At 54.3% G+C, this 27504-nt stretch overlaps 1 protein-coding gene across 5 annotated transcripts in view; it reads right to left on the reverse strand.

The window, feature by feature from the left end:
- Positions 1 to 1825: 1825 nt before the first annotated feature.
- The window catches only part of LOC116545590 (whirlin), a 104768-nt gene continuing 79089 nt past the window's right edge, over positions 1826 to 27504 (reverse strand). Inside the window, exons 4-13 of one of the 5 annotated variants that reach the window (XM_032272127.1) lie at positions 26189 to 26391; positions 24989 to 25025; positions 24333 to 24545; positions 23311 to 23520; positions 20014 to 20046; positions 8141 to 8212; positions 6540 to 7077; positions 3578 to 3756; positions 2930 to 3052; positions 1826 to 2652 (exon numbers count right to left, since the gene is read on the reverse strand). In XM_032272127.1, the coding sequence (XP_032128018.1) occupies positions 2470 to 2652; positions 2930 to 3052; positions 3578 to 3756; positions 6540 to 7077; positions 8141 to 8212; positions 20014 to 20046; positions 23311 to 23520; positions 24333 to 24545; positions 24989 to 25025; positions 26189 to 26391 (1791 nt within the window). In that variant the 3' untranslated portion in view covers positions 1826 to 2469. Of the gene's footprint in view, positions 2653 to 2929; positions 3053 to 3577; positions 3760 to 6539; positions 7078 to 8140; positions 8213 to 20013; positions 20047 to 23310; positions 23521 to 24332; positions 24546 to 24988; positions 25026 to 26188; positions 26392 to 27504 lie in introns of all 5 variants that reach the window. The other 4 variants (XM_032272126.1, XM_032272129.1, XM_032272128.1 and 1 more) reach the window with 4 other exon arrangements.

The raw sequence follows: 27504 nt of genomic DNA on the forward strand, positions 1-27504 counted from the left end.
CAAACTTGTCCTCTCTAGCTGTGTGACTTTGGACAACGAGCTGGACCTTTCTAAGTCCAATTGCAAAGGAAATTTTTAAAATTCTCGCACCCAATGGGCTGCAGCCTCAGAGTCAGGCCCAGGAATTACAGAAGCAACAAGTCCAGAAACTCATTCTTGTCCTACTCCTCCCAAGTACAGACATGGGGCTGTGAGTCGCAGCTGCTGGGGGCAGCAGCATCCTTGTGTTAGTTTCCTGTGGCTGTTGTCATAAATTAAAACAACACAAATGCCTTCTCTTACAGAGGGCAGAAGTCTGAAATCAGTCTCACTGGGCTCAGGTCCAGGTGATAGTGGGACCGTTTCCTTCTGGAGGCTCTGAGGCGAGAATCCACTTTCTTGCCTTTCTCTGCTTCTATTGGCTGCCTACATTCCTTGGCTTGTGGTCCTTTCCTTCATCATCAAAGCGCATCACTGCAACAACCTCTGCCTCCATGATCATACCTTTTCCTTTTCTGTTACATCTTTCTCTGCTTCCCATTTATAAGAGCCTGATGATTACACTGGGCCCACCCCATCTCAGGACCTTAACTTAATCATGTCCGCAAAACTCCTTTGCCATATGAAGTAACATTCCAAAGTTCCAGGAGTTGGGATCTGGGTATATTTGGGAGTCATTATTTAGCCTACCAAACCCATTTTACAGATGGGGAACTTGAGGCTCAGAGAGTTAAACTACTTGCCCATGACCACACAAACTTTGGAGTTGAATGCCAGTAGATGAGAGGCCTGACAAAGCCTTCCTGCAGCTAGGTGGGGGATCATTCCCTGCAGAGGGGCCACAGCGCCCTGAGGGGGAATGGCAGGGGTGCCTTCAGAAACACCAGCTGCCTCAGGGGAATCTATGGCTCAGGTGGTCTGCCCAGGCTGGAAAGAGAACAGGGACAGCCAAGGACAGGATCTGGGACAAGAGCATGGAACCAACTATCCCTAACCCACCTCTGGCAGAACTCTGGACACAGGACTGGACGAAGCAGGATTTCTCAAATTCTTCGTCTTCCAGACAAATACTGAGGATGGAAGGAATGAACCCTGGGGCTGGGACAGAGGCGGTACCGTGGCGGTACCACAGACTGCGTTTGCTACCTTTTCCTCCCCACCCGCTCCATAGGTTTTGCTCTGACACCCACTGCCCTTGGCTACTGGAACAGCTTGGCCTACACAGGTAGAGAGAAGTGACTGGGAATTTATAGCCTCTTCCCATGGGCCTTGTCCAAAGACTGACAGGCATGAAAGCCCGGCCCTCTGGCCTTGAGTGGAGACAACTCTAGGCCTAGTGTACACCGTGGGGTCCTCCTGGGACCAGGCTGAAGCTGCCCTCTGCGGACTCCGCCTGAAATCTCACCCCTGCTTGGCTTCCTCCCCTTCCCTGTCCAGCTTCCTCCCCTTCCCTGCTGGTCTTTCCTAAGGGTACTCCCTGCTGATTGCTTGCATATACATCCTTATCTCCAAGGCAGCTTCTGGAAATGGACCAAAGACGGACCACATCTGAGATTTAAAACATTCATGCACATTGTGCATTCCACCTCATAACATACTTGTGGGTCTTAATCTAAAAATATCATCTGTAAATACTTCAGTTTTGCCCTCAAGTCTTCAAGTAAGAAGCTCCAAGATGTGAGCGTGGCTCCAGCACCCCTGCACGCCCCACCGTGTATCCCACATGGAGCCACAGGGGCAGGCAGAGTGGGGTCTGTGACGCACTGACTGCCCCACCTGTCCTGCCCATGCCCCCACCACATGGAAACCCCAGCCACACAGGTAGACCACACAGCACGCTGGCCTCTAACCTTGTTCATATTTCTTTATTGAAAAATTAAAGTCATAAGCTCTGTATATAAATACAATGACACTGCTGGTCACCTGCAAGGCCTCTGGGATAGGCTGGGGGTACAGAGGGAAGCTGGGGTCTTGGGTCCCCAGGGGTATGGGGAGGGAAATAAATAAATACCATGGGGTATAGGAGCCAGGAGGAATGGGGGTGTGAATGGGGAGTTGCTTGATGCTTATTTGTGGCACTAAAGGTCCTGTGAGATGCCCCCTGGTTGGGGGCTGTGTCCACGAATTCTCAAGTGACTTCACTTTGGACAAAGGCTTGGGCATCTGGGGATGGGCTGGGTCCTAGCTACAGTGGGGCAGCAGTGAAACCAGCGCTCTGCCCTTCCTTTTCCTTTCTTCCTGTCCTGCAGCCCCCTTGTCTTGGGCGCCTACTGTGTACCCAGTACAGCACCAGTTCCTGACCTGACCTTCTGTTTGCCTTGCTCCCTTCCTCTCCCAGTTCTGGTCCAGTGGGCTGGGATGGAGGGGGGATATCTTCCTGCTACCCTGGCCATGCAGCCCCAACCCTGCAAGGAGCTTGATGAAGCCAACAGTGAGAAGGGACCGGGTCCAGGGGCTGGGCAGTGGTGGGAGGCCCTCAGGCAGTGGCCTCTAGAGCATTGCATTGAACTCAGTGACCAGAAAGTCAATGTAGTCACGGTCCTTGGTCTTGAAGGCCTCGGCGATGATGCGGGCAGCCTCCCGGTGCTCCTTGCCCCGAAGCGTCAGCCCATTCACTTCCAGGATCACGTGGCCCACCTTGAGCTGCCCACAGTTGTGAGCTGAGCCGCCTCTCTGCAGGGAGGAGACACAGGACAGGGGTGCCTGAGGGTTAGGTGGGCCTGGCTTTGACCACCCACTGGGCCAGTCCCAACACTGCCAAGCAGGTAGCTACAATCTGGGTGGCCACCACTTGGAGCAGGAAAACTGAGGCCCAGAAGAACAAAGGTGACATAGCTTGGCTCTGCCCTTGCGTGCCATGTTACCCATGAGAGTTGCAAAACCCTGGAGATGCTGAGAAAGGGCCCTGTGGGGTGGGGAGAGATGGCCAGGGGAGCTCCTGGGGACATACCTGAATAGTGACAATCCTGGGCAGGGGCTGGCGGGTGTTGGCACCACCCTCGATGGCGATGCCCAGGGTGGCTGCACTTTTCTTCACACGGACCAGAGTGGACGTGGGCTCCAGGAGTCCAGGCTGTGGGTGGGAGGAAGGACACTACTGAGGCCTTGGCAGCTGGCAGACCTGGTCAGGGGTCTGGACTGGGCCATGACACCTCCCTGGGTCAGCAGAGCTCAGGCTCCAGCCCTGTGTCGGGAGCCTCAGGGGTGGTACATGCTAAGCCAAGCACTTGTGTTCTCAGCTCTTTTTAATCCTCACCAAATCCCCCTGAGGCTCGGGAGGCTAAGGAGCTTGCCTAAGGCTGCCTGGCAGTGGCTGAGGACTTGAATTCAGGCCTGACTCCAAAGACTGTCTCAGCCACCTGCCATGTCAAAACTGAGGGGAGTGTAAAGATTCCCAAGACCGACCTGCAGCCTCAGCCCCCAGTGTCAGGGCAAAGGACGGTGCTCCTCCAGGACGTCCAAATCCCTCCACTGATGGGGAGCTCACTGCCTCGCCTTGCGGTCACTTGCCAAGCTGAACCCGGGTCCAGGGACCTCCCACTGTGCACTGGGGCCTGTGTTCCTCTCCGCCCTCTGCATCCTCCTCCTCCCGGCTCACCGGTTTGCTGGCCCCGTCCGTGGGCCTCTCACTCCCAGGCAGCTCCTTGCTACTCCTGCTCCTGGTGGACGCCGTCTGCCTGCCTCGGCCTGGGGCGCTGGCCTCTGCCTCGCCAGCGTCCACACCACTGTCCTCGCTTAGAGTCTGCCCACTGTCTGAGAGCTGGGAGAGCGTAGAGGCTGCTGGGAGGGGAGAAAAGGAACAGAGAAGCAGCTTATATAGCTGGGGGCAGGGAGGGCTGCCTGGAGGCAGTGATGGAGATGGAGGCTGGAAGGCTGGGGGAATTCCCCAGGCAAAGATAGGGGAAGGAATGAAGAGACCATGGGCCTGGAGGGCAGGTCCACTCCCTGCTACCCTCTCCACAGACTCAAGACCTGGCCTGAAGGCCGTGACTTCCAGGACATCTGCCTTGATCTCTCAGTTCTCAGCCACTGGCATGATGATTAAAACAGAGGTCAGGAGGCAAACCCAGCCCACAGATGTGGGGGTTTTCTTTGTTTTAAAACTCACATAATGCTTTTTTTTTTTTTTTTTTTTTTTTTGAGACAGAGTTTGGCTGTGTTGCCCAGGCTGGAGTGCAAGGGCGAAATCTCAGCTCACTGCAGCCTCCACCACCTGGGTTCAAGTGATTCTCCTGCCTCAGCCTCCCAAGTAGCTGGACTTACAGGTGTGCAACACCATGCCCAGCTTATTTTTGTATTTTTAGTAGAGGCGGGGTTTCACTCTGTTGGCCAGGCTGCTCTTGAACTCCTAACCTCAGGTGATCCGCCCACCTCGGCCTCCCAAAGTGTTGGGATTACAGGTGTGAGCCACCATGCCTGGCCAATGCTATCAATTTTTAATGATGAACCAACACATTCAAATTAGAAGATTTCATATGATAAGTAATTTCTAGCTTCCCAAGAATAAAAGAGAAATTCTGCTACACCTGACCTGAAGCCCTGCAAGACCCCTGCTGAGCCGAGTGGCGGGCACATGCTCTCCTGCCCACCAGTCAACCCAAGCCGCTTCACTGTGTGTGTAACAGCCTGGCCCCTGAGTTCCAGACCCTAAGTTAAGAACACACACTCCGGAGTCTGGCGGGTCAGGTGTGAATTCCCACTGAGCAGCTGTGCAGCATGGGCAAGCAGGATAGCCTCTCTAAGCCTCCTATACTCTCCTTCCGATACAGAAACGATGGTGCCTGATCACTGGGGTTATTGTAAAAACTCGGAGGTACGATGTACAGAATGGAGCAGTCAAGGGAACAGACCTATGCTACGCTGCCTGGCTCCAGCGTGTGCGCTCTTCACCTGGGCTGCAAACTCAGGGGCCAGGCTGTTACGCAGAGAGTCAAGTGTCTTGGGTTGACTGGTGGGCAGGAGGGCAGTGCCCGCCACTCAGGCAGGGGTCATTCAGGGCTTCAGGATGGGTGTGCCGGAATTTCTCTTTTTTCTTAGTAAGCTAGAAATTTTCTTTCTTTTTCTTTTTCTTTCTCTCTCTCTCAGAATTTTTTTTCTTAGCTAGAAATTCTCTCTCTCTCTCTCTCTCTCTCTCTCTCTCTCTCTCTCTCTCAGAATTTCTCTTTTTTTCTTAGTAAGCTGGAAATTCTCTCTCGGAATTTCTCTTTTTTTCCTAGTAAGCTAGAAATTCTTCCTCCCTCTTTCTCTCCCCCTCCCCTCCCTCCTCCTCTTCCCCCCCCCCCCCCCCACTCTCTTTTTCTCTCAACAGAGGCTTACTCTTCTGTCACCCAGCCTGGAGCACAGTGGTGCAATCTTGGCTCACTGCAACCTCTGCCTCCTGGGTTCAAGCGATCCTCTCACCTCAGCCTTCTGAGTAGCTGGAACTACAAGTCCCCGCCACCACACTTGGCTAATTTTTGTATATTTAGTAGAAATGGGAGTCTCATCCTGTTGCTTAGGCTGGTCTTGAACTCCCGACCTCAAATGACCCGCCACCTCGGCCTCCCAAAGTGCTGGGATTATAGGCGTGAGCCATCGCGCTCGGCCAGAAATTGCTACTTTCTATGTCTCAGTTTGTTTGTCTGTAAAATGGGGATAATAGTAGTACCAGCCTCATAGGGCTACTGGGAGGATTAAATGAGTTAATACTACAGGCAAGGCCCTTCTAACACTGTCTGGCATACAGAAAGTGCTCACTGTTGGTATGGCTGTTAGCTCTTATTACCCCATGGGTCCAGCTCCGTGCCAGCTCTAGAGGCAGCAGTGCTCCATCTGTGACAGCCCTGAGTCTCACTAAGAGGCCTCCCCTCACTAAGCTGTGAGCGCCAGGGCCCTGCATTTTGCATCCTGGTCTGTACAGGTGCTCAGGGGCATCCTATGGGTCCTATGCATCACTGTAGCCTCAAGATGGCAGCAGAATCCAACAAAATGCTCCAAACTCAGGCGGGAGCTCCACAGCTCTCAGGGTGGGGAAAGCAGGCTCCACCCTTCTCTCTACTCCCTCAGCCCATGGCCTCTAGCAAGCTGGGGCGCAGCGTCGGCTGGCTTCCCCAGGATTCTTCCTGCACCCTGACCCTGGACCTGACAGGGTCCAGAGACGGCCACTTCAGGTTCCACCTTTCCCCTCAGCATCTCCTCTGGGCCAGGCCCTGGGGGACAGGAACAGGAGCCACCCTGCCCTCCACGAGTTTGGTCCTCCTGGCGAATGCGGGGTGGCCAGGGCAGGGGGAACTGGAGAAGATGCTCCCACCCTCGAAGGAACCTGGCAGGGTTGTTACTGTTATCTCCGTTTTATGATGGGGAAAGCGAGGTGTAGACAGCAGTTGCCCACAGTCACGCAGCTAGTCAGCAGCAGAGCCGGGATTCAAACTGGGGTCTCCAACTCCCTTTACCACTCTGGCCCTGAGCCAGGAAACATCTGGGGTAGCAGGTCCCTCGACAGGCAGTGCTCCCACCCTTCATATCACCAGAGAGGACCGGGATCCCCCAAGGACCACAGAGCTCGGCCTTGCTGTACTCACTGCGCGTCTGGGGCAGGGCCCTCACTTCATTGACGTCTGGCTCACTGTCGGGACGGTGGACCTCCACCAGGACAAAGTGCTGGTTTGTGCCCGTCTGGTCTGGGTGGCTGGAGGGTGACAGGGGCGAAAGGCAGCCACCGGCCACTGTGGCCTCTGCAGAGGGGCTTTTCAGGTGCGGGGGTGACTGGACCCGAGGGAAGGGGCCGATGGGGTGTTGGTTGACCAGCGCCAGGTGAGCGTCCAGCGGCCTCTTGGAGCCGGGGTTGGCAGGGGAGACGGAGGCATAGATGGGGGAGGAGGGCGGGTCCTGTGCAGAGGAGGTTCCTGGGGTGGGCACGGTGCCTGCTGGTGGGCTGCGATTCTGTAGAGCCGAGAAGACAGTGCCCGAGTGGGAAGACACGGAGGAAGGCGGCTGGAGGTCCTCTCTCCCCAGCTTCCTGGGCTGGCCTAGTGGGCGGTCGTTGCCTTGGGCCAGAGGTGGTGGGGGAGGCAGTGGCTTGAAGCTTGACAGCCCCTCGGAGGGGGATCTGACATCATCCTGCCAAAAAACCCAGCAGGTGGAGAAGGAGTCAGAACCCATCGCGCCTGGAAGAGGGGAGGCCGAGCAGCCAAGCGGTGCCAGGCCCGGCTGGAATTCTGTCCCCACTCTAACTGCTCTTGGCCACGCAGCCCTGAATAATGCAACACCCGAGTGGAAAACTTCTCCCCCGTATCTCGGCAGCTGATGAGCGCTGGGATCTTGGCGGGTGTCTCTGGGGACGGCATCATTACCTTTGGGAACTGAAATTCTTGGCATCAGCCAGAGCTTGTCACAGGGAATAAAAGACTTCATTAGAGACGGGATGGAGAGGATGAAAATATATTTTAAAAAATGCATTTCTTTGGCTTTTCTTTTTAGGGGATTAAGTACTAGAAGCATGAGGGGTCAAAGAACTGGAGAGAGAATGGATGGGAGGAGATGGATCCACAGGCTGGGGTGCTGTGTGGCCCTGGGCAAGGCACAGCACCTCTCTGAGCACACCTCTTGGCAGTGGGGAAAAGCACACCTACCCAGAAGAGGTGGTGTGGCGATGTCAGAAGCCGTGTGGATACCGTTAGCACAATGCCCGCGTCACAGCAGGTACATGGTGAGGGGCAGCTGCGGACACTGTGACTACCATTCCCCTCTGCCTAGGTCCGCAGCAGACACCTGCACAGCTCCACCAGCCTTCCAGGCACCCTCCTAAAGGGTTTACTTAATTAATTTCCTCCTTGCCACAAACTTATGGGGTAGGTATGCTATGATCATCATCCCGACTTTACAGATGGGAAAACTGAGGCGCAGAGAGGCTAAGAAACTTGCTCAAAGTCCTACTGTGGCCAATCAGCCTGATGGCCTTGCCTGAAATCACCAGAGGCAAGTGATCTTGGCACCAGCTAGAGATGGCAGAACGGTGCGCCTGTGCACAGACCTGTAGCTGGGTCTGAGAGCTCATGGCAGAGGCCTGTCTCCTTTGCCACCCTCCGTTCTTTCTCTGTGGCCATCATGGAGAGGAGGGAGCCCCCAGGGCCTGAGCAGACGGGGGCGGGGAGCAGAACCAAGGGGCCAGCCAGGGCCTTACCACGGATACATCCGGGAGGGCGTTGACATTGCCTTGGACAGCCTCGCCAGTTTCCTCCAGGTCGAGAGTGTTCTAGAAATGGACAAGAAAGCAAGGTGAGCAAACAGAAGCTGAGAAGGGAAAACTGGTTTGCTCTCCAGCACACCAAAATCTGGAAGTCTTAGGACACCTTCATGTGGTTCGGGTGAGCCCTGACATACCTCACTTCCTCAAAATTTACTCTGCCCATTAAAATGAAGGTCAATTTGGCTGCTGGTCACTTTGAAGTTTTCTTTGGGACTTTCTGATCACTTTCAGGCTTCCTCTGAACTACCAGAGATGCTGGGGCATCTTCAGCCTGGCCTGGGAATTCCTGGGTTTGGCCAGGAGTGCTGTGCTCTGCAGTCATGCCTCCAAAACCCAAGGCCTCCCTCCACCGCTGGCTGATGAATCCCAGGAAGGTGTGAAAATGGCAAGAGAGAAGTGGATGGGGAGAGTCTCTCCCTTGTTAAAATTCTAATGGTTTTAATCTCAAGGTGGTTTTAGGTTTAAATGGGCCTTATTTTGCAAAAAATGTCTATTTCTTTTTTCCCTTCTCAGTTCACAAAAAGAAACCCAACGCCCCCTTAAGTGACACTGAGCTACCAAAAGGCTGTTTGTGAGCTCTCTATGGGTGGCCGATTGGAGCTCCTCTCTGAGCTGGGCTCTCCTGAGGGTTAAGGGAGCCAGTTCTCTCTGCCCCAGAGTCCAGAATGGCAAAGAGCTTCCACCACCGTGATGATTCGCTTCGCGTGTCAACTCGACCGGGCAAAGGGATGCTGAAGCAGCTGGTGAAACACTATCTCTGGGTGTCTGTGAGGGTGCTTCCAGGAGAGATCGGCATCTGGACGGGTGGACTGGGCAAAGCTCGCCCTCCCCAGTGTGGGTGGGCCTCATCCAATCCACTAAGGGCCTGAACAAAGCAAAGGCAGAGGAAGGGCAAATTTGCGTGCTCGTCTAGAGCTGAGGCATCCATCTCCTCCCTCAGACACCGGAGCTTCTGGTTCTTGGGCCTTTGGACTTGGACTAAGACAAAATCACCAGCTTTCCTGGGCCCCCAGCTTGCAGAGGGCAGATCATGGGACTCCACCTCCATCACTGCGTGGGCCGGCCCCACACAATGAATATAGTATATCTGATTGCTTCTCTTTCTCTGGAGAACCCTGATGGCCACATCAACACTTGGCTGAAGTCTCAAGTGCAGTGCTGAATACTGCGCAGTCTCTGAAGCTCCAGGCTGTAAAGGACTGGGGACACAGAGGAGGTGAGACACCACCCCTGCCATTTGTAGCTCAGAGACAATGGGGTCGGTGGACACGCAAACAAGCAACAGCGAGACTGCAGAGAGAGCATCGAGTAGGCAAACATAGGCATATAATGCAACTGGGACAGGGGTTATCAAGGAAGGCTTCCTGGAGGAGGGGGCACAACTTAAAGCTAGGTTTTGGGAGTGAGCGGAGAAAAGAAGGGAACGATAGGTGTTTCAGATAGAGGAAAGGGTGTAAAGCAGGAAGGAGACAGGATGTTTGAGCAGCTCCTAGCGCTCCACAGAAGTCAAGCATGGAGCTTCTGGGCCTGAGCCAGAGGGCAGTGGGTTGCCACAGAGATGTGGTCAAGTTTGCCTTCCACAAAGCTCCCCTTTGCTCACATCCTCTCCAGCCAGGCTGGAATACCGTGGATGCGCCAGGGCCTCCGCACTGGCTGCTGTCTCCGCCTCCAACTCTTCTGCTTGGCTATCCATCCGCAAGGCGTGGTGTTGCTCACCTCCTTCAAGACCTACCCCACTTGTCACCTCCGCCACGAGGTCTACCCTCACCACCCCAGCTACAACATAAGTTCCCCACCCCACCCACCTTGCTTTATTTTTCTCCTCACTGATCACTATCTCTGCCCAGCAGCCAGAGGGTCAACCCGGAAACACACGCCAGATCTCTCTGCAGCTCAGGACCCCCAAGGTCTCTTCATCTCAGTTGGAGGAAGTTCCAAACCCTACACTCACTCTGCCTGCATGACTGGACCCTTTCCTGCTGCTGCTTCAACATCACGGGTTCAATCCTGCCCCAGGGCCTTTGCACTGCTGCACTCTCTCTGCACCACACTTGTGGTTCATTCCCTTACTCCATTTAGTTCAGACCTCGGCGAGCCTCTCCCAGAAAAGCCCTGTCTAAAACAGCACTGTCCCACTGCCGTCCCGGCCCACACCCTGCTCCTGCGTTGGTTTTCTGTGTAATGCTTATCACCATCTGACTTTATACTCTTTGCATACTGTCTGTCTCTCCCAATAGGATGTAAACTCTGAGAAGGCAGGACTTGGAACTACTTGGTCCTCACTCTCTCCTCAGTGTTCCGAACAGTGGCTGCTTGATAAACATTTGTTCAGCAAACTGATGAATCCATGAATGAATCAATCAATCACTCGAGCCATCACTGGAGGCGGCCAGAGCAGGCAGGGATTGAGCGGGGTGGTGCTGCAGTCCCTGCAGTGAGCAGTAATGAATGCTCGAGTGAGTGTGAAGGCAGCAGGTGGGGACAGAAGGCACTCCTGACACCATACCCCTAAGACAGAGGCCAGAGTCATGCCACACAGATCCCCATCTCACCCAAAAGATGCTCACACGGGCCTTCCGGGTGAGAGCCTTGGAAACCCAGAGCGCCTCATCTGGTCCCACGGTGCCTCAGGGGCAGTCACACAGGGGCAACTGCCCCCATTTCCCTACAAAGTTGAGGCTTACGTGGTCCTGACCTGTTCACTGCTCACTGCCTCCCGGGAAGCTGCTGCCGACAGCCCCTGGGATGCAGGCACGGTATGTGGTGGTTGGGGGATTCTTTGAAAATGGAGAGGGTGATTGGGATGCTCTCTCGCCCACTGATGAGTGACACTGGTTCGCCTTTGCCACCTCTGAAGCTTCTTTGAGTTCACACCCAGTTCTGCCGCTTACAGCTGAGTGATGGAGGGTAAATCCTTCCTCTGTAAAATGGGGTAACAGCAATACCTGCCTTATGCAGCGGACATATTAACACTTAAAAAGTACTCAGAACAGGGCCTGGCTCAGCATATGAGGGAGGTGACTGTTACGTGCATCAGAAGATGGAGAGGCCTTGCAATCTGCCCCAGCCAGAGAATGAACTGCAGGAGGTGCCCTGGCCCATGTGACAACCAGGATGGAAAGCAATGGCGGCCCTCTCCCACCACCTCCCTCCTCCTAGACCATAATGAGTCCGATGCTCCCTGGTAGTCCAGCCAGGCGCATTAAGGTGAACAGTGAGGCAGTGATTGATACGCAGCCACTTCCCCAGGCTCAACATTCACGGCCCCGGCTTCAGCAGGAGGCACAGAGAGGGGTCAGAGCCTTCGAGGTATCTACAGCAAAGACAAGGGGAGCCACTGCCCCCTGCCCCAGGAATTCAACCTGCAGCTGACCCTGGGGGAAGCTGGGGTTGGGCTCAGATGACAGTACATGGTGGGACCAATGCCGTGGGAGTCTGTTTGCGCCTTCAGCCACGTAGGAAGCCATGATGGCTTTCCAGGGAAGCTGGGGGGGAGGCGGGCGTGGCTTTCTCCTGGAAAGGGTATTCGAGAACTACAAATTAGGAAGGACCTACTGTGTGCCAGGCCCTGTGCTGGGTGTTTTACTTATCTCATTTGATCCTCCCAATGACCCTGTGAGGCAGGTACTAGGATTGTCCCTTGTCACATTACTACACCTAAAGTTCAGAGGGAAGTGACTTGTCCAGGTCATCTGACCATTCTACAGAAGACCGGGTTGTTAGCCCAGGTCTAGGTCACCCCAAAGCCCATGCCGCTCAATCCTAGCCCCAGAAATGGGCAGGGCCCTGATGTCCTAGCAACCAGAGGCCCCCAAGAACGACCCTCTCAGAAATGAGAGAGAAGGCAACCATAGCCGGCCTTGGCCTCAGCCTCGTTCCCTGCTGTAACTGCATCCTGGGGACATGGCAGGTGGAGGTGGAAAGGTGGGAGGGTGAGGGGTAGATGAGGGATGACTAGCCAGCCCTGTGGGGGAGGCCGGAAGTGGAGCAAACGGCAGACGGGTCGGAGCTCAGCCCTGCCAGACTCCATCTGCTGAATCCAGACACTCAGGAGTCCCAAGTCCCCGAGCCATGTTCCTTATGCATCTGAAATAGCTGCAGACAGCCGGCTAAGGACCCAGGGGATGCGTCAGCAGAAACGCCTGCAGAACGGGCTTCCAGAGGAGGCTCAAGGTCAGAGCTCATGCGGGAGCTGGGCCTGTGCACTTTCGCCACCACCCACATGTAGTCACAGCCACCTGGGCCCCTCCCCTTCTACCCACTGAGGCCAGAGCCTCACTGAGGGCTTAGGCCTGGCGGCTCCATTCATCCTGCCAGATGGGACCCTTCGCCCACTCTACAGCTGAAGTGACTGAAGATCAGAGAGGGAAGGTCACCTGTGCAAGGTCACACAGCAAGGACAGGGCAGAAAGCTGAACCCTATTCAAAGCCTGACTCCACATCCCTGACAGAAACCTGCTTCCCACGAGAGCCAAGATGACCTGCTGCCATTTTTCTTCCATCTCCTTCCTCAAATCTGTGGCAGTTCAGCAAATTCCTTTTTACAGAGAAAAGAACCCTTTATTTCCTGAGCTGACCAATCAGGGCCCTGATATCACAGAGGTACGGTCTAGGGGAAATGTCAGGGGATGAAACAACATGAAGAGGGCAACCCCCATGCTGACCTTTGCACGGTGGACTTAGGGACAGGTGAGGCTCCCCTGCATGACGTCAAAGCCTGAGGCCAGCTGGGCACCTCGGGCCACCTCAGCAAAATGCGGCTCCTCCCTCCCAGCCCTTCTCCTCCTCTCAGCCCAATTCCGGGTTTCGAGGCCTCCTCCCCCTCATTACAATGGGAGGGCTCTTACATAAAGGTGCTATTTTCAGCTCTTTGTTGGTCGTGCTTCTGTACTCTGATGTCAAGCCAACAGGCTTCCCCAACCCCCACCCCAAAATGCAGCAGAGGCCGGAGGCTGGGTGGCTCTTTCTTCATTCTGTATGTGGGGAAACTGAGGCACTGAGTCACAAAGGCCTCTGGAGGGTTGCCAGTGGGTGCCTAGATGTTGCCTGAAGGGGCTGCTGACTGGAAGGGAGATAAAGACAGAGGGAGGGGGAGATCAGAGGGAGAGTAAGAGAAAAGAGAGAAAACAGAAGACTCAGCAGAAAGGCAGAGGCAGAAAGTAACGGAGAGAAACGGGGGGGGGGGGGAAAGAAAAGAGCAAAAAGAGCGAGGCCGGGGGCACAGCAGGGGCTGGGCTCAGCAGAGGAGCTTGTGACCCAGGAAAAGGCGGGGGTAGGGAAATGGAGGGACAGGGATGTGAGCAGGGGAGAGGCAGTAAGTCCTGACATTCCTGGGAGGCAGCGGGGTCCCCAGAGTGAAGCGGCAGGGGCCAGGGAGCCAGAGGTTTGTGGGACAAGACGCTGGAAGTGTCAACTATGCTGGTGGCAACAGGGGATCATCAGACCCCCCCTCCCAAACACAGGGTAGGGGTGGAAGTCTGGGGGCCGAAGGGAAAGGTCAGAGGTGTGGAATGGGAGAGAAACAGTCCTGAAAGCAGCTAACTGGGCCCCACACCGGCTGTGTGGCTGAGATCACGAGCGCCCCAACACGGGCCGGCACTGTGCTTCGCTACCAGCTTGTCTATTCCGGCTATCACATTTGACCACCCGCTCACAACAGTAGGGAGCTGTCTGGGAAGCTTCTGCATGACGCCCCCCTGAGATGGGGCAGGAGTCACCGCCGCCTCGCAAGGAGGCCTGTGCGCTGCTGAACAGACCGTGCTTCCTCCTTTCATGCTAAGCTGAAACCCGCTCCGCCCCTCCCTCCCTGTGGTCTTAGGAAAAGGACGGCAGTGGAAAAGAGAGTGACCCAGAATCTCTAGAAGGTTAAGGCAAGAAGAGCCTTGAGGATAAGGCTGGAAACCAGGGCTCCCGGGAGGGGATGCAGGCACCTGAGACCTTGGCTGGGAGCGCTGTTACAGCTTCATTTTCATTAACCTCTGACTGAAAGGCCACATTTCCTTTCATTACAAGCGGAGGCAACAAAGCCGCGGTGGAAGTGGTCGTGGTCACCACAGAAAGCGCCAATCTTTTGAGTCAGATTCCAGCTGTTGCAGGTGTCCGCAAAAGCCCACTTATGCACCTCTTGGCTTCACATGACAGCAGTTACTGACCCACTGTTCAACCTTGTTATTTCGGTCCTAAAGTGGCACGTTTTGTGATGGGGTTTCCTTCCTGATATGATCTGTCATCCTATGTATTGTATTTTATTTTAAACTTTTAAAGCTTTATTCTAAGAAGGGGCCTCAGGACTTCCCCAGCCTGCCAGAGGGGTCGGCAGCACAGAAATGAGGACGGCCCCCAGTCCTAAGTCAGGGCTTAGTCCACGTCCCCCTTTGATAGCTGGGAAAGTCCTCACTCAGAGGGCAGCAGGGGCCGGTCCATGTTCAAACAGGCTCTGACCTCTGCGGAATTGACTCCGCTTGATAGAAACAGCTTCCAGCAACCCCACTTCATCACAGGGGAAGGCAGGTGTTCCCTAAACTGTCATAGAGACGGGAAAGCACTGGCTGGTAGGAATGGTCCTACTCAGGCTCCAGGTAAAGCTGCGGTCAGGCCGAGCGGCACTAAGGCCTCTGGGAAAGCTGAAGATTCTAGAAGGTGCAGGGGCATATGCTGAGGCCTCCCTGGGATGGAGGAGGCTCTTCTACTCAAGAAGACACCCACCATCCTCGGTACTCAGCAGCTTCCTGGGTGGCAGACAGGAGGTCATCTGGACAGCAGCAACAGCCCCTCCTGGTCACCCGCATCCACCCTGCACCTCTGGGCTCTCTCCACAGAGGCGACAGCTTAAAAAGTGTGAACAGAGGGCTGGATGCGGTGGCTCATGCCTGTAATCTTAGCACTTTGAGAGGCCAAGGCAGGAGGATCCCTTGAGGCCAGAAGTTCGAGACCAGCTTGGGCAACATAGTGAGACCCTATCTCTACCAAAAAATGTAAAAATCAGCTGTGCATGGGAGCACGTCCACCTGTAGCCCCAGCTACTCAGGACGCTGTGGTGGGAGGACCATTTAAGCCCAGGAGTCCAAGGCTGCAGTGAGCCACCCCAACAGAAACCTTACCTCTTAAAAAAAAAAAAGTACAAACAGGATCACATCATGTTGTTACTAGAGATTCTTCACGGTGCCCCATGTTTTAGGGTTAAACACAAATGCCTCCTGCTCCTGACCCTCGCCCCTCTGCCCTTCACTCCTGACACTAGTCTCCTTCTGTTCTTCTGAGTGGCCATGTGCCTCCCTGCTCAGGGCCCTCGGACATGCCCTCCCAGCTCCTCAGCTGTCTCATGTCATTCATTGCCTGGCTGAAGCCAACAACTTCAGATCTTAGCGTGAACCTCTCCCCGCCAGTACCCCGGACTGGGCAGGGCCCACTTATGTTCTCACACCACCCTTCGGCCTGCTTCATCAGAGCGCGCGTCATGGAAATGATCTGAGTTGCGGTGGCCTCCTCCACCGGACCTGCTCAACTTCAGGAGGGCAGGCTCTGCACCTGGCAGGCAGGAGGTGCTGGAGGAAGGCTGCTGCATGCAGGAAGGTGGGGCTGAATGCATGAGTGAAGGAATAAATGGAGTTCCTCTCTCGCCTCGCTCATGGATGGAGGACGATTCTCTAAACCATCCAGGTTGGACCAAAGTCAGGATGCAGGGGGAGATATAAAGCTCTTTGACCATTTGCTACTTGTTTCTGAAAAAAGCTGGCTTGACAGTGAGGGTCCCTGCCGCTGGAGGGGCCTGAGACAGGCCTGAGCTTCTCCCAGCCCACCGTGCTGCAGAGGAGGAGGGAGGCGCAGGGGCCATGGAAAGTGGCCAACGTAGTGAGGTGCGGACCGCCATGCCCACTGCCCCCTGGCCGCCTTCTTTTTGAGGGACAAGAGGAGGGAAGAATGACAGTAAGGTCTTAGGGCAGGGATCCTGTCCCCAGCATCCTAGGGCAGGTCTGGGAGCCTCCTTCCAGGCATATGACAGGGCTGGAGCACAAGATCCCTCAAATCCAGGTGGAAAAAGCCTGAGGTCAAGTCCAGGGGGTATCCCAGCTGCTGCCTCCTGACCTCAATGGCATTTGCCCTGTGAGTACAAGGCTGGCCTTGACCTCTCCAATCCCCCTTTCTCTACAATCCCCTGCAGTCCCTGAGATAGATTGGCTCTGTGTCCCCACCCAAATCTCATGTTGAACTGTAATCCCCAGTGCTGGGGGAGGAACCTGGTGGGAGATGACTGGGTCATGGGGGTGGATTTCCCTTTTACTGTTCCTGTGAATGCGAGTGACTTCTCATGAGATCTGGTTAAGTGTGTAGCACCTCCCCCTTCTCTCTCTTCCACCTCCTCCCGCCATGTAAGAGGTGCCTGCTTCCCCTTCACCTTCCATCATAATTCTAAGTTTCCTGAGGCTTCCCCAGCCATGCTCCCTGTACAGCTGACAGAACTGTGAGTCAATTAAGCCTCTTCATAAATTTCCCAGTCTCCAGTAGTTTCTTATAGCAGTGTGAGAATGGATTAATACAGGGCTCTTTTCCAACCTGTGGAGTAGAAATAGAATGGGCTCCTCCATAGTCCGCACCCGCACATCCACTCCTGTTCTCACGGAATCTTCAGAACAACCCACAGACAGCTGGTCTTATCAGTCCACTGCACAGATGCAGAAACGGAGGCCCAGAAGACACAGGTCACCTGCCCAAGGTAACAGAACTACTACTCTGGAGAGCAGAACCTGGCTGGTAGGATTCCAAAGTCTGTGAAATGAAGCTCCTCTGCCACAGCCATGCTGGCACCAGATGAGAAATTCAAGAAATATCAGGCAGGCCTTTCTTCTTTCACTCTGCTCTCCTGGCCAACGTCTTTATGGGGGGAAATGATATTGTGTGAAGGCAGCAAAAAATGACCAGGGCTGGCTCTCTATTAGACAAATGGAAAATAAACAGTTTGTGAATAGGGGAGAGCTGGATCTGATTTCCTTTGATTGACTGTGTCTGCTTGAGAGAAATGGCTGCAGAGTGAGCCACATTTAACCCGGGATCAATAACCACACAGCGTGATCCGAGGAATTCAGGCTAAATGAAACTGGCTCCATTTGGGGCCAGTGTCTGGGGCATCTCGGTCATCGATAGCCAGCCACGTGATGTCACCTTGCCCATCTGAACACTGTAACGAAGAACATTTTCCTACGAAGCAGGAGGCGAATGTTTAGAAGGCCAAATGGTAGAAGACCATCCTGCAGGTGGCCGGGAAGAGTGTGAATTCCTTTCCGTTTCTGCTCTACACTTCCCGGGCCTCCACTTTGCGCCAGCTCTCCCTGTTTACTGGGGAAGGGAAACCCACGAAGAAGTCAAAGCAAGTGACAGGTGATTCAGCGGAGATAGGAGAAGTACGAGAGCTCTATGCGGGAGGGGATTTTGGCCGTGAGAAAGAAATGTTTGGGTTGTTGTCCACATTTTGGGGTTACGACTCAGCATGACTGCAGCAGAAGCTTACTAAGATGTGGCATTGCAGACCACACAGTGGCACTTGGTGGTGAAGAAAGATGATTATTTCCAGCTCTTTCTCTCTCTGGAGGACTGCTGCAGTCCTTGTTCAAATCCACACAGGAGGGGTGGCAACGCAGAGCTGCCATTCCTTGCTGTGCCTCCCCCAAATATTTTCCAGCACCTCCTGGCACAGAGAAGCCTCTCAGAACTGGAGGAGCCATGGGGGTCTGCTGTGGTTGTACAGATGTTGAGACTGAGGCCAAGGGTGAGGGGCTTTCTTGAGAGCACGCTGCCTGGGAGAGACAGAGTGGAGCACAGGTGTGGAGGTCTAGACTCCTAGGTCCCTGTGCGCTCTGCAGGAGGGCTTCCAGGTGGAGGAGGTTTCTGTCCTGTGGCCACACATGCAGGTAACATGGGTGCACATGACTAAGGGACTCCCACGGTCCCCACCGGCAGGAAAGAGGGTACCTCCATCAGGTCTATAAACCACAGCAGCCGCTCCTGAGGAGGAAGGGTGAGCAAAAGGCAGGGTCTCCAATCTCAGCCTGCTGTGTGTCGGGGTGGGGAGAAGAGTGTTCCCAGGAGACAGCAGGGCAGGGGCTGACCTGGCAGCAGGAAGAGCTGGTTCCTGCAAAACCCGTCATCACATCTTTAGCAGCTCAGGCTGCATGACCTGCTCAGGCCCTTCTTGGCCCACAGACCTCTGGGTGTAGCTGGTTCCTAGGAATGAACCAGTTCATCTTGGTACAAACCCACTCATTTCTAGTCTCAATAATCAGGGAGATCCTGTTAAATCTAAGTCAGACCACATCAGTTCCCTGCTGTTACCTGCCAAGGGCTCTTATGTCACTCAAAGTCAAAATCCTCAGCACGTCTGCCCCTGTACTCCCTCTGCTCCAGCCTCATTGGCTACCTGGACTTTGCTCAGACACTCCAGGCACGCTCTTACCACAGGGCCTTTGCACATGCTGCCGGTTCTGTTGGAAATGCTCTTCTACCAGAGGTGGGCATGGCTCTCTCCCTCACCGCCTGCAGGTCTTGACTCAAGGGTCATTCCCTAACCACCCAACCCCTCTCTGATTCCCCATGCTTGTTTTATTTTTCTCCCTAGCACTTGTCATCACTTAGCATACTGTGTATTTCAGTTACCTATATCCTGTGTATTGTCCGTCATTCCTGCTCTCTGCTAAACTCCATCTTGGAAAGGATTTCTTTGGTGTTCACTACTGTGTCCCCAGCATCTCAAACTGTACATAGCACACAGCATGTGCTCAATATTTGTTAACAAAAAGGAAGGAGGAGGAAGAAAAAGGGGAGGAAAGAGGCAGACAGATGACGAGATGATGCTTTACAAGGAGCTGGTGAGATCCTTCACAGAAGAATCACAGCCAGAGGGCGGGGTTAACAGCAGAGCTGAGAATCGGCAATCCTGGGTTTGAATCCTGGCTCCATCACTCACTAGCTGTGCAACCTTGGGCAAGTTGCTTCTCCTTTCTGAGCTTCGGTTTTCTTCTTTGCAAAATGGGGATCACAGCAGTACTCACAACTCCTAGCTCCTGGGATGGTCGAAGAAGATACTAATGGAAAGCACTACCACAGTGCCATAGACAACACTCAACAAATCTCAGCTACTGTTGTAATTAATAAAGGCCCAGATTGTGGGCTAGGGTCTGTGCTGAGCACTAGGGATAGGGACTCAGTGGTAACCACACACGTGATCACTGCCCTCAACAGTCAGCAGTCACAGTGGGTAACTGGGAGACATGTACAGGTTATTATAATGGGACATGAGGCAAAAGCTGTGGCCAAAGGAAGCCCCAGGGGACAGGAGGAGCCATGGCCAGAAAGTCACCCCCCTTGGGAGGATCAGGGAAGCTTCCTGGAAGAGGTGGCTTCTGAGATGAGTGCTGAAGCACACATAGGAGACAGGTCATATGAAGTGGGGAGGAGAACATGCCAGACAGACAGCATATGGCATACGCAAAGGCCAAGGAATTGGCCACATCACGGCACAGGAATTATCATCCTTGTTTTACAGATCCTAAAACTGAGCTCAGAGAGGTGAAACTACTTCCTGAGGTCTCACAGCAAGAAAGTGGCAGAGCTGGGATTTGAATGGAGGGGACTGTCACCCCAGGGCCCAGGAAACTTGATGAACTGGTGACCTGGAAAGACAGCACCATAGAGAACCCCTAGTCCCCACCAGGGCTGGGTGCAGATGTCAGGGGGTGGCAGCAAAGGCCACAGCTCCCTACCGCAGCACCTGGCTAAGGGATGCCCACAGTCCCCACCGGCAGGAAGGACGGTACCTCCATCAGGTCTATAAGCCACAGCAGCCGCTCCTGGGGAGGAAGGATGAGCAAAAGGCAAAAAGAAAACATACATCAAATAAATATTAGGGAATGGGTGGGTGCAGCAACAACCTCTTCCCCAAATGTGCACACAACACACACGCGCACGCGCGCGCGCACACACACACACACACACACACACACACACACACACGCAAAATCAGCATGTTCTCCAAACCCCTTTTCCATTTACCTTGAATGCTCTGGGCAGGAATACAGGAGAGATGGGAAGGAAAGACCCCACCGCTATGAGCAGCACCCCTTCATTCTGCCTCTTCCTTGAAGCAAACAGGGGAGTCCCCACTGCTCTGAGAAAATGACATTTGTCCCTGGTGCGGGGCCCTCAGGAGACAGTCATTCACTTTGGGTCGGGGCTGGGATCCCTACTTTCAGATAGAAAAGTAAGCTCAGAGAAGGGAAGTGAATTGTCTGAGGTCACATCTGCTAATGAAAGGCAGGGCTTCAGGGAGGGCCCTGTTTGGAAAAGGGCTGGATTTCAGGAAGGCCCAAGCCCTGTGATGTCAGAGAAGCTGCGACTGTGAGAGGGAGCTCTGGGCTGTGCCTGCGGAGGGTACCCGGGTCAGATGAAGGTCGGAGGGGCAGTGGCAGTCCCTCAGCCTAGCTCTTTCCAGAGCCTCCACGGTCCACAAGACCCTGGGTACAATCTCCAGGTAGTTTTCCCCAGCCAGGGGGGGCTGGGTCCAAAAGAACAGAGGCTTCGCCTGCCCTCAGGGTGTGGCCGGCATTTCTGGGATGTTGGTACTAGTAGGTCACTCACCCTGGGGCCACAGGCATCCTCTCATTTAATCCTCTAACAAGCTGGGGAAGCAGGATCACTGCCCCTTTGCAAAAGAGGAAACCGAGGCACAGCGAGCTCAAGTGCCCTTTCTATGCTGCCTTTCCGGCTTGCACAATTTTCTCTTAGCATCACCTCCAGTCTAGGTGAGTCCTAATCGTGACATGCATGTGTCACCTAGTGCCCACGGACTTTCACAGCAACAAATTCTGAGTCCTTCCCACCTCAGAAACTTGGGGAGAAACTTCAGGACCACCCTTTTCATCTGTCCCTGAGAAACTCCCTGTATAAAACCGTCCTATGGCCTTTCTGAGGTCTGCCTTCCACAGGGTGCCCCAATTTGCAGTGAGAGCCTCTCTGGCAGGGCAGGGTCAACTTCCACAGCTGGGATCTGGACTGGCTGGCTCCAGACCGTGCTTCTCAGGTAAGAGAGAGCCTCCTGGGCTGGGATAAGGTCGCTGTGGGCAAGTGCCGAGCTGGGGACTCCTGACCCCTGCCGAGAGCCCTTGCCAGGCAAGACAGTCACCAGACTCCTGGCATGCCAGCCGGATTTGCCCTCAGGGATTCGGGCTGCTATAGACAGAGCCAGCAAGGACCCTAGGCCATTTTATCCATGAGGAAACTGAAGACCAGAGAGGCCGGGGCTCAAACCTAGATCTCCTGCCTCGCAGACCAGAACACATCACGCCACTCACTGGGTATTTCATCTCTGATTCCAAAGGGACCAGCACAGAAGCACAGTCTGTAATTTCCCAGGTCTTAGAGCAGTGGCTCACGGCCACTGAGGCCTCGTGTGAACGTTATCCAGGCCAATCTCAGCGGAGCCCATCTTAGAGAGAAATGCTCATCAGGCCAAGGACCTGTACCCTTAAACCAGATCCTCGCCTGAATGCCATATCAAAGTACGTGCTCAGAGCCTGGGGTGAGGGACAGCCTCCTTCCTGCCCCAGAAGTGATCTGCTTGTCCCAGAACATGAAACTGCCTCTGCTGCAGCCACGTCCAGCCCTAGAGGAATGCAGGGCAATTTGTGGGGACATCCCAGGAAGGGGATGAGCACTCTCGGAAATGATGACAAGTCAGGACTGGAGGGATGGGGTAAAAGAGTGTAAAGGAATTACCCTAGAACCCCAGAACTAAGGAAAAGCCACACTAGGAGCTAGAGTTTGCTCAAGAGAGAGGTGCATGCTCCCGGGCCACTTCGGAGCTGCAAGCTCATCATGCATTAGCCACCTGTGTCGGCAACCACGGCCGTCAGTGTACCCTCTGAGCTCCTGTTCTCCCATTAAACAGGAACACTAACACTGTCCCTGCCTCCAGTCTGAGATTCCTCCAGAAAGAGCTCTCATTTCAGCATCTAGGAGCAACTATGTGCTTAAGAAACATTACTCTCCCCCTCCCTTTCCATAGAAGAGTGGTGATGAATGACCCAAAGGTGGGAAACAAGGGCACGGAGGAGAGTGTGGGGCCAGGCCAGCTCTCCTGACCTCCAGCCCTGACCCTTCCACTGCATGGACCTTAATGACCAGCTGTTACCAAAGACAGACAACAAGGCATGTCCTCCTGCCCCTTCCTTGCAAAGGCCTTCTGGGATTTATTTGAATCCAAGCATCCAGGGGGCAGAACCATACCCTGAGATGGCCAGATGCTTCGCTGGGGGACTGGTGAGTCTGCAAGAAAGTCAAGCTGGGGCTGGGTGTGGTGACTTATACCCGTAAGCCCAGCATTTCGGGAGGCCGAGGTGGGTGGATCACCTGACGTCAGGATTTCGAGGCCAGCCTTGCCAACGTGGCAAAACCCCAACTCTACCAAAAAAATACAAAAATTAGCTGGTCGTGGTGGAGGACACCTATAATCCCAGCTAATCGAGAGGGTGGGGCAGGGGAGTTGCTTGAACTAGGGAGGTGGAGGTTGCAGTGGGCAGAGATCACGCCACCACACTCCAGCCTGGGTGACAGAGCATGACACCATATCGAGGGAAAAAAAAAAAAGGTCAAGCTGGGCTTGGGCTCCAGAGACAAAAGGGTGGCCTCTTGGGGAAAATAAAAATCACAGTCCAAGTCACCGGACCCACTACCATCTACTGAGTGCCCAGCGGGAATGGGCACCATGCCAGAGGCGTCCCAAGGATTCTAATGATCTTTTCCTATTTGCCTGATTACCTACTTTTTTTAACCTTTCTCCCCCAGCTTCCCAGGATAACCTTTCTCCCCCAGCTTCCCAGGAGGCAAGGCCACATCTTTCCTATTCACCTGTTATCCCCTAGAGCCCATGCCTGGCATGCAGTAGACACTCAACAACTACTGGGTTTTGACAGATGAACAGACTGAGGCTCAGAGGGGCAAGGCACACAGCTGGTACATGGTGGTGCTGGGATTCAAACTCAGGCTGGTCTCACTCCAAAGCCAGCATCTTAACTCTGCCCTGGCTACTAAGCCAGGACAAGGCAGGGGAGGCTCACCCTGGCTGAGCTGACGGTGGTGGAGGTGCCATGGCTGCCTGTGGATGAACCTGTGTCACTGTAGGAGACCATGGAGTAGGTGTCCCCAGCCCCGGGGCCTGCAGGCTGCCGCGCCTTCATGGACTCAATCTCACGCCTCAGCACCAGGTGGTCGAAGCGTTCTAGGTCTTGCGGGGAAATGGTGCCTCTCACCTCAGAGAGGAGTGAGAACTGGAGGTGGGGACAAAAGGGGCACTCAGCAGGGAGCGCTACCAGACTGTGGAACAGGTCCCCGTTACCCCCAAATGACTGGCATGCAAACTTGACCCTGCCTCCCCTCCTTAACTCTCTTTGGCTCCCCAGTGCTCTCAAGAGAAAGGCCAAACACCTTTGCCTGGACACCAGGCCCAGCATTATCTGACTCCTGCTTCCCTGTTGCCTCCTCGGCATGCACATGTGGCTGTGACTCCCTGAACACACTGCAACATTTCACACCATGAAGCCTCTGGCTGGCTGTCCCTTCCACCCGGAATACCTTTTCTAATACTCATCTCCAAATCCTATTTCCTCTGTTACATCTTCCGAAACATAACCCCTCCCAATGGATTTCACCACTTCTTCCTTTGTGCAGTTTCTGGACCTCAAACAGCTTGGCCCAGAGCTCTCCAAGCTGGTGGCATGGCACAGTCACCTGGAGGGCTTGTGAAGATGACTGACGGCTGGCTCCCATCCCCAGATATGAGTAAACCAGACAGGGATGGGGCCGGAGCATTGCTTTTAAGAGTAATCCAGGTGATTCTAAATGTGCACTCAGAGCTGGAAGCCACTGCGATAGGGCCCCAATCACAGGGTGCTTTAAATGTCTGTTTCTCCCAGGAGTCTGCAAGCTTCCTGGGGGGCGGGAGGCTGTTTTGGTCCCAGGTCTCTGCCCAGGGTTCAGTTCAGGCCTGACCCCTTGTAAGTTCTCAGCAAAGGAGTGGGGGAGGGCAGGATGCAGAGCCCTGGAAACACTGAAGCCAGACCGGAGGCGGGGCGCGCATCACCTTGGCGTGGGTGTTGAGCAGCTCGAACAGGGCCATGACGAGGGCCTCCACGGAGACGCTGCCGCCGCGGTACTCATCCAGGTAGTAGGCCATGGTGGCACGCTCCTGCTCGTTCAGCAGGTGCCGAGCCTGCTCCTCCAGCAGCACACGTGTCTGGTTCCCCAGGCTGCTCAGGGTCACCTGGGAGCCGGCTGGGCCCTTGTAAAATCCTGGCTGCAAGACAGAAAGACAGAAGCCCAGGAATTCTGCGCTGCTCTGGAGCCAAGTGGCCAGGCCACGCCCCCTCGCACCTCCCACCCCGTCTAAGTGTGGCGTCTCATCTGTTACTCTCACTCACAACCCCCAGCACCTTGCCCTGATGGTACTGGGTATCTTTCTTAATTAGAATTTGTTTTTATGCCTCCTTCACTGAGTATAACCTGCATGAGGGCAGGGACCTGATCTGTTTTATTCACTGCCATTAACCCTGGTGCCAGGGTTGGTGCCTGGAACCTAGCAGGCAGTCACAGACAAGGGGGACAGGGGTGGCCAGACAGGGGGCTGCCCAACTGGAATTGGGTCGTGTAAGTCACTCGGCACCTTCTGGTTGGCCAGAGCTCCTCACTCAGGCAGCTGTGAGGAAGCGGAGGACACTCCTTAGACAGAGGACACCCTACCTTGTTTATTCCTTCTGCTGTGAAATCGCCAGGAAACCTGTGGGGAAAGACACATGTCTCCAGTTGTGATCTGAGCAGATCAAATGGGTGTAGGCAAGGGAAAGGGTGACGGGGGGCAGGAAGGGCACAGCTTTGAGAGAAGCATGCATCATGGCCTCCACTCACTGCCTGCTCTGTCTGGGGAATACTCAGGGGGAAATGAAACTCCGGACAGACTGGTAGCTTCCAGCCTCCCAATCAGCAATGTAGGCGGCACCTCCAAAACCACCCAAGGTGGGCTCCTGAGTCGCTGCCAACCCCACAGGACCAGGCAGGTGACACAAGGAGTGGAGGGAAGAAATGGTGATTGACAGGCAACCTCAGGGTCAGGCCAACCCTCCAGGAGCTTAGGGGCGGGTGAACTGTAGATCCCAGATGCAATGCGCAGGTGTGGCTCAGCTCCAGCCCACGTGGGCTCAGGCTGCCAGACTTCCTGATTTTTAAGAGGCATCCAAAAATCCAGTTTTTTATAGAAAACCTGGTGTCTTTTTAAATGTCGGCAAGTAACTTTAAAAATGTGTAACACTGTGCAGGTGAAAGGAAGGGAGCAGGGAGAGAGACACAGAGAGAGGGAGAGAGAGAGGGAGAGAGAGAGGTCCTCTGAGCTATATCTGGCCAGGGGCCACTGGGCTGAGACTTCTCATGAAGATCAAAAGTTGACACATTACATTATTAGCAACTATGTAGCCACCTGGCAACTGGATCTCATTTTATGACTTTAAGACCCTCTCACTCAAATTCCTTCATGGGATCCAGCCTGGTGGCCCCTGGCCAAATACACCCCAGAGGCTCTATCGCTTTCTCTCTCCCTTCCTCCCCCTCTTTCACCTGCACAGATCTGGGATGGGAGCAGGGTCATGGTTCCCGCTTTTTAGATGAAGCAACTAAGGTCTGAAGAATGAGTTAAGTAATTTGTCTGGAAGCAAATACAGAATGAGACAGCTGGATGGTGTACGTCAGCTTTCCATGGGGAAACTGAGGCCAAGAGAGGAGGCCATGACCTGGGATGTGCCCCAGGTCATGCCCTGCCAATGGAGGTGTCCTGATGTGTGGACTGCAGGCTGACAGGAGAGCCAGGGTGGTGGAGGGATGGGAGAGCTATCACTGGCATTTGGAAATGGCCCTGGGGTCTGGAGATCAGAGTGAGCAGAGCGGCCAGACCCTGCCGAGTTCGCCGCGGTCTCCCCTATCCGGGAACTGGCGATCCACTTGGTCTCGTCCACAGTGGTGCGGGCGTGGGGCAGCCTCCCGACGTCCTTCACCGTCAGGATGAGGTGCCGAGATGACTTCAGCAGCCTGACTGCCTCGTCGTGTAGGATGTTGAGAAAGCTCCACCCATTCACTTCCAGAATCTGGTCCCCAACCTGCCGAGACCACCACACAACACAGTCACCTAGGCTGTTTGCAGGAGTCACAGTAGGGGCTTCATAGCCCTGATCCCAATTCTCCTCTGGGCCAGCCTGCCAAGGAGGCCATCCAGGATCAGAGAGGATACGTGGATGCCTGAGGGTCACACAGCAAGTCAACAGCAGAGGCGGCTTTCCGATCCTGACCCAGAGTCCATGCTCTTCTCATCAAAAGGGGGCATGTTCCCATGACCCAGCAATGGCTTTGAGGGATGGGTCTACAATGACATTCCCAAGGGCCCCCTTATCTCAAACGACAGTTAGCTCAGGGCTAAGGCGGGGGTGAAACTGGGGTAGGATGAGGCAAGCCATGAAGGCGGACATCCGTAACTTTCCTCCTACACTTCTACACTGTTGCGATTTGTACCTCGAGCATGCATTCTTATATTAAAGTATAAACAACACTTTAATTTACTAAAAGAAACAGCAATAAATGAGAAAACCAGCCTCCCGTTAAAGCAGTACATATGGCTTAGATTTTTACAAGCAGGCAGCTTTATTTTGTAATTAAAAAAAAATGTTTTTGGCAAGTGCAGTGGCTCATGGCTATAATCCTAAAGCTTTGGAAGAATGAGGTGGGAGGACCACTGGAGCTCCATAGCTGCAGACAAGCCTGGGCAATACAGTGAGTCCCCATTTCTAAAAAAAGTAATTATAGGCTGGGCGCAGTGGCTCACACCTGTCATCCCAGCACTTTGGGAAGCTGAGGCGGGTGGATCACGAGGTCAAGAGATCGAGACCATCCTGGCCAAAATGGTGAAACCCTGTCTCTACTAAAAATATAAAAATTAGCTGGGCTTGGTGGCACATGCCTTTAGTCCCAGCTACTCAGGAGGCTGAGGCAGGAGAACTGCTTGAACCCTAGAGGAAGAGGTTGCAGTGAGCCACTGCTCTTCAGCCTGGCGACAGAGCGAGGCTTTGTCTCAAGAAAAAAGAGAAATAATAATAATAAAATGAGTTGGGCATGATGCTGTGTGCCTGTAGTCCTTAGCTACTCGGGAATCTCAGGTGGGAGGATTGCTTGAGCCCAGGAATTCGAGACTGCTGTGAACTGTGATTGTACCACCATAC

The sequence above is a fragment of the Sapajus apella genome, unplaced genomic scaffold, assembly GCF_009761245.1.
Source record: "Sapajus apella isolate SASKATOON/1434 unplaced genomic scaffold, GSC_monkey_1.0 scaffold295, whole genome shotgun sequence".
NCBI lineage: Eukaryota > Metazoa > Chordata > Mammalia > Primates > Cebidae > Sapajus > Sapajus apella.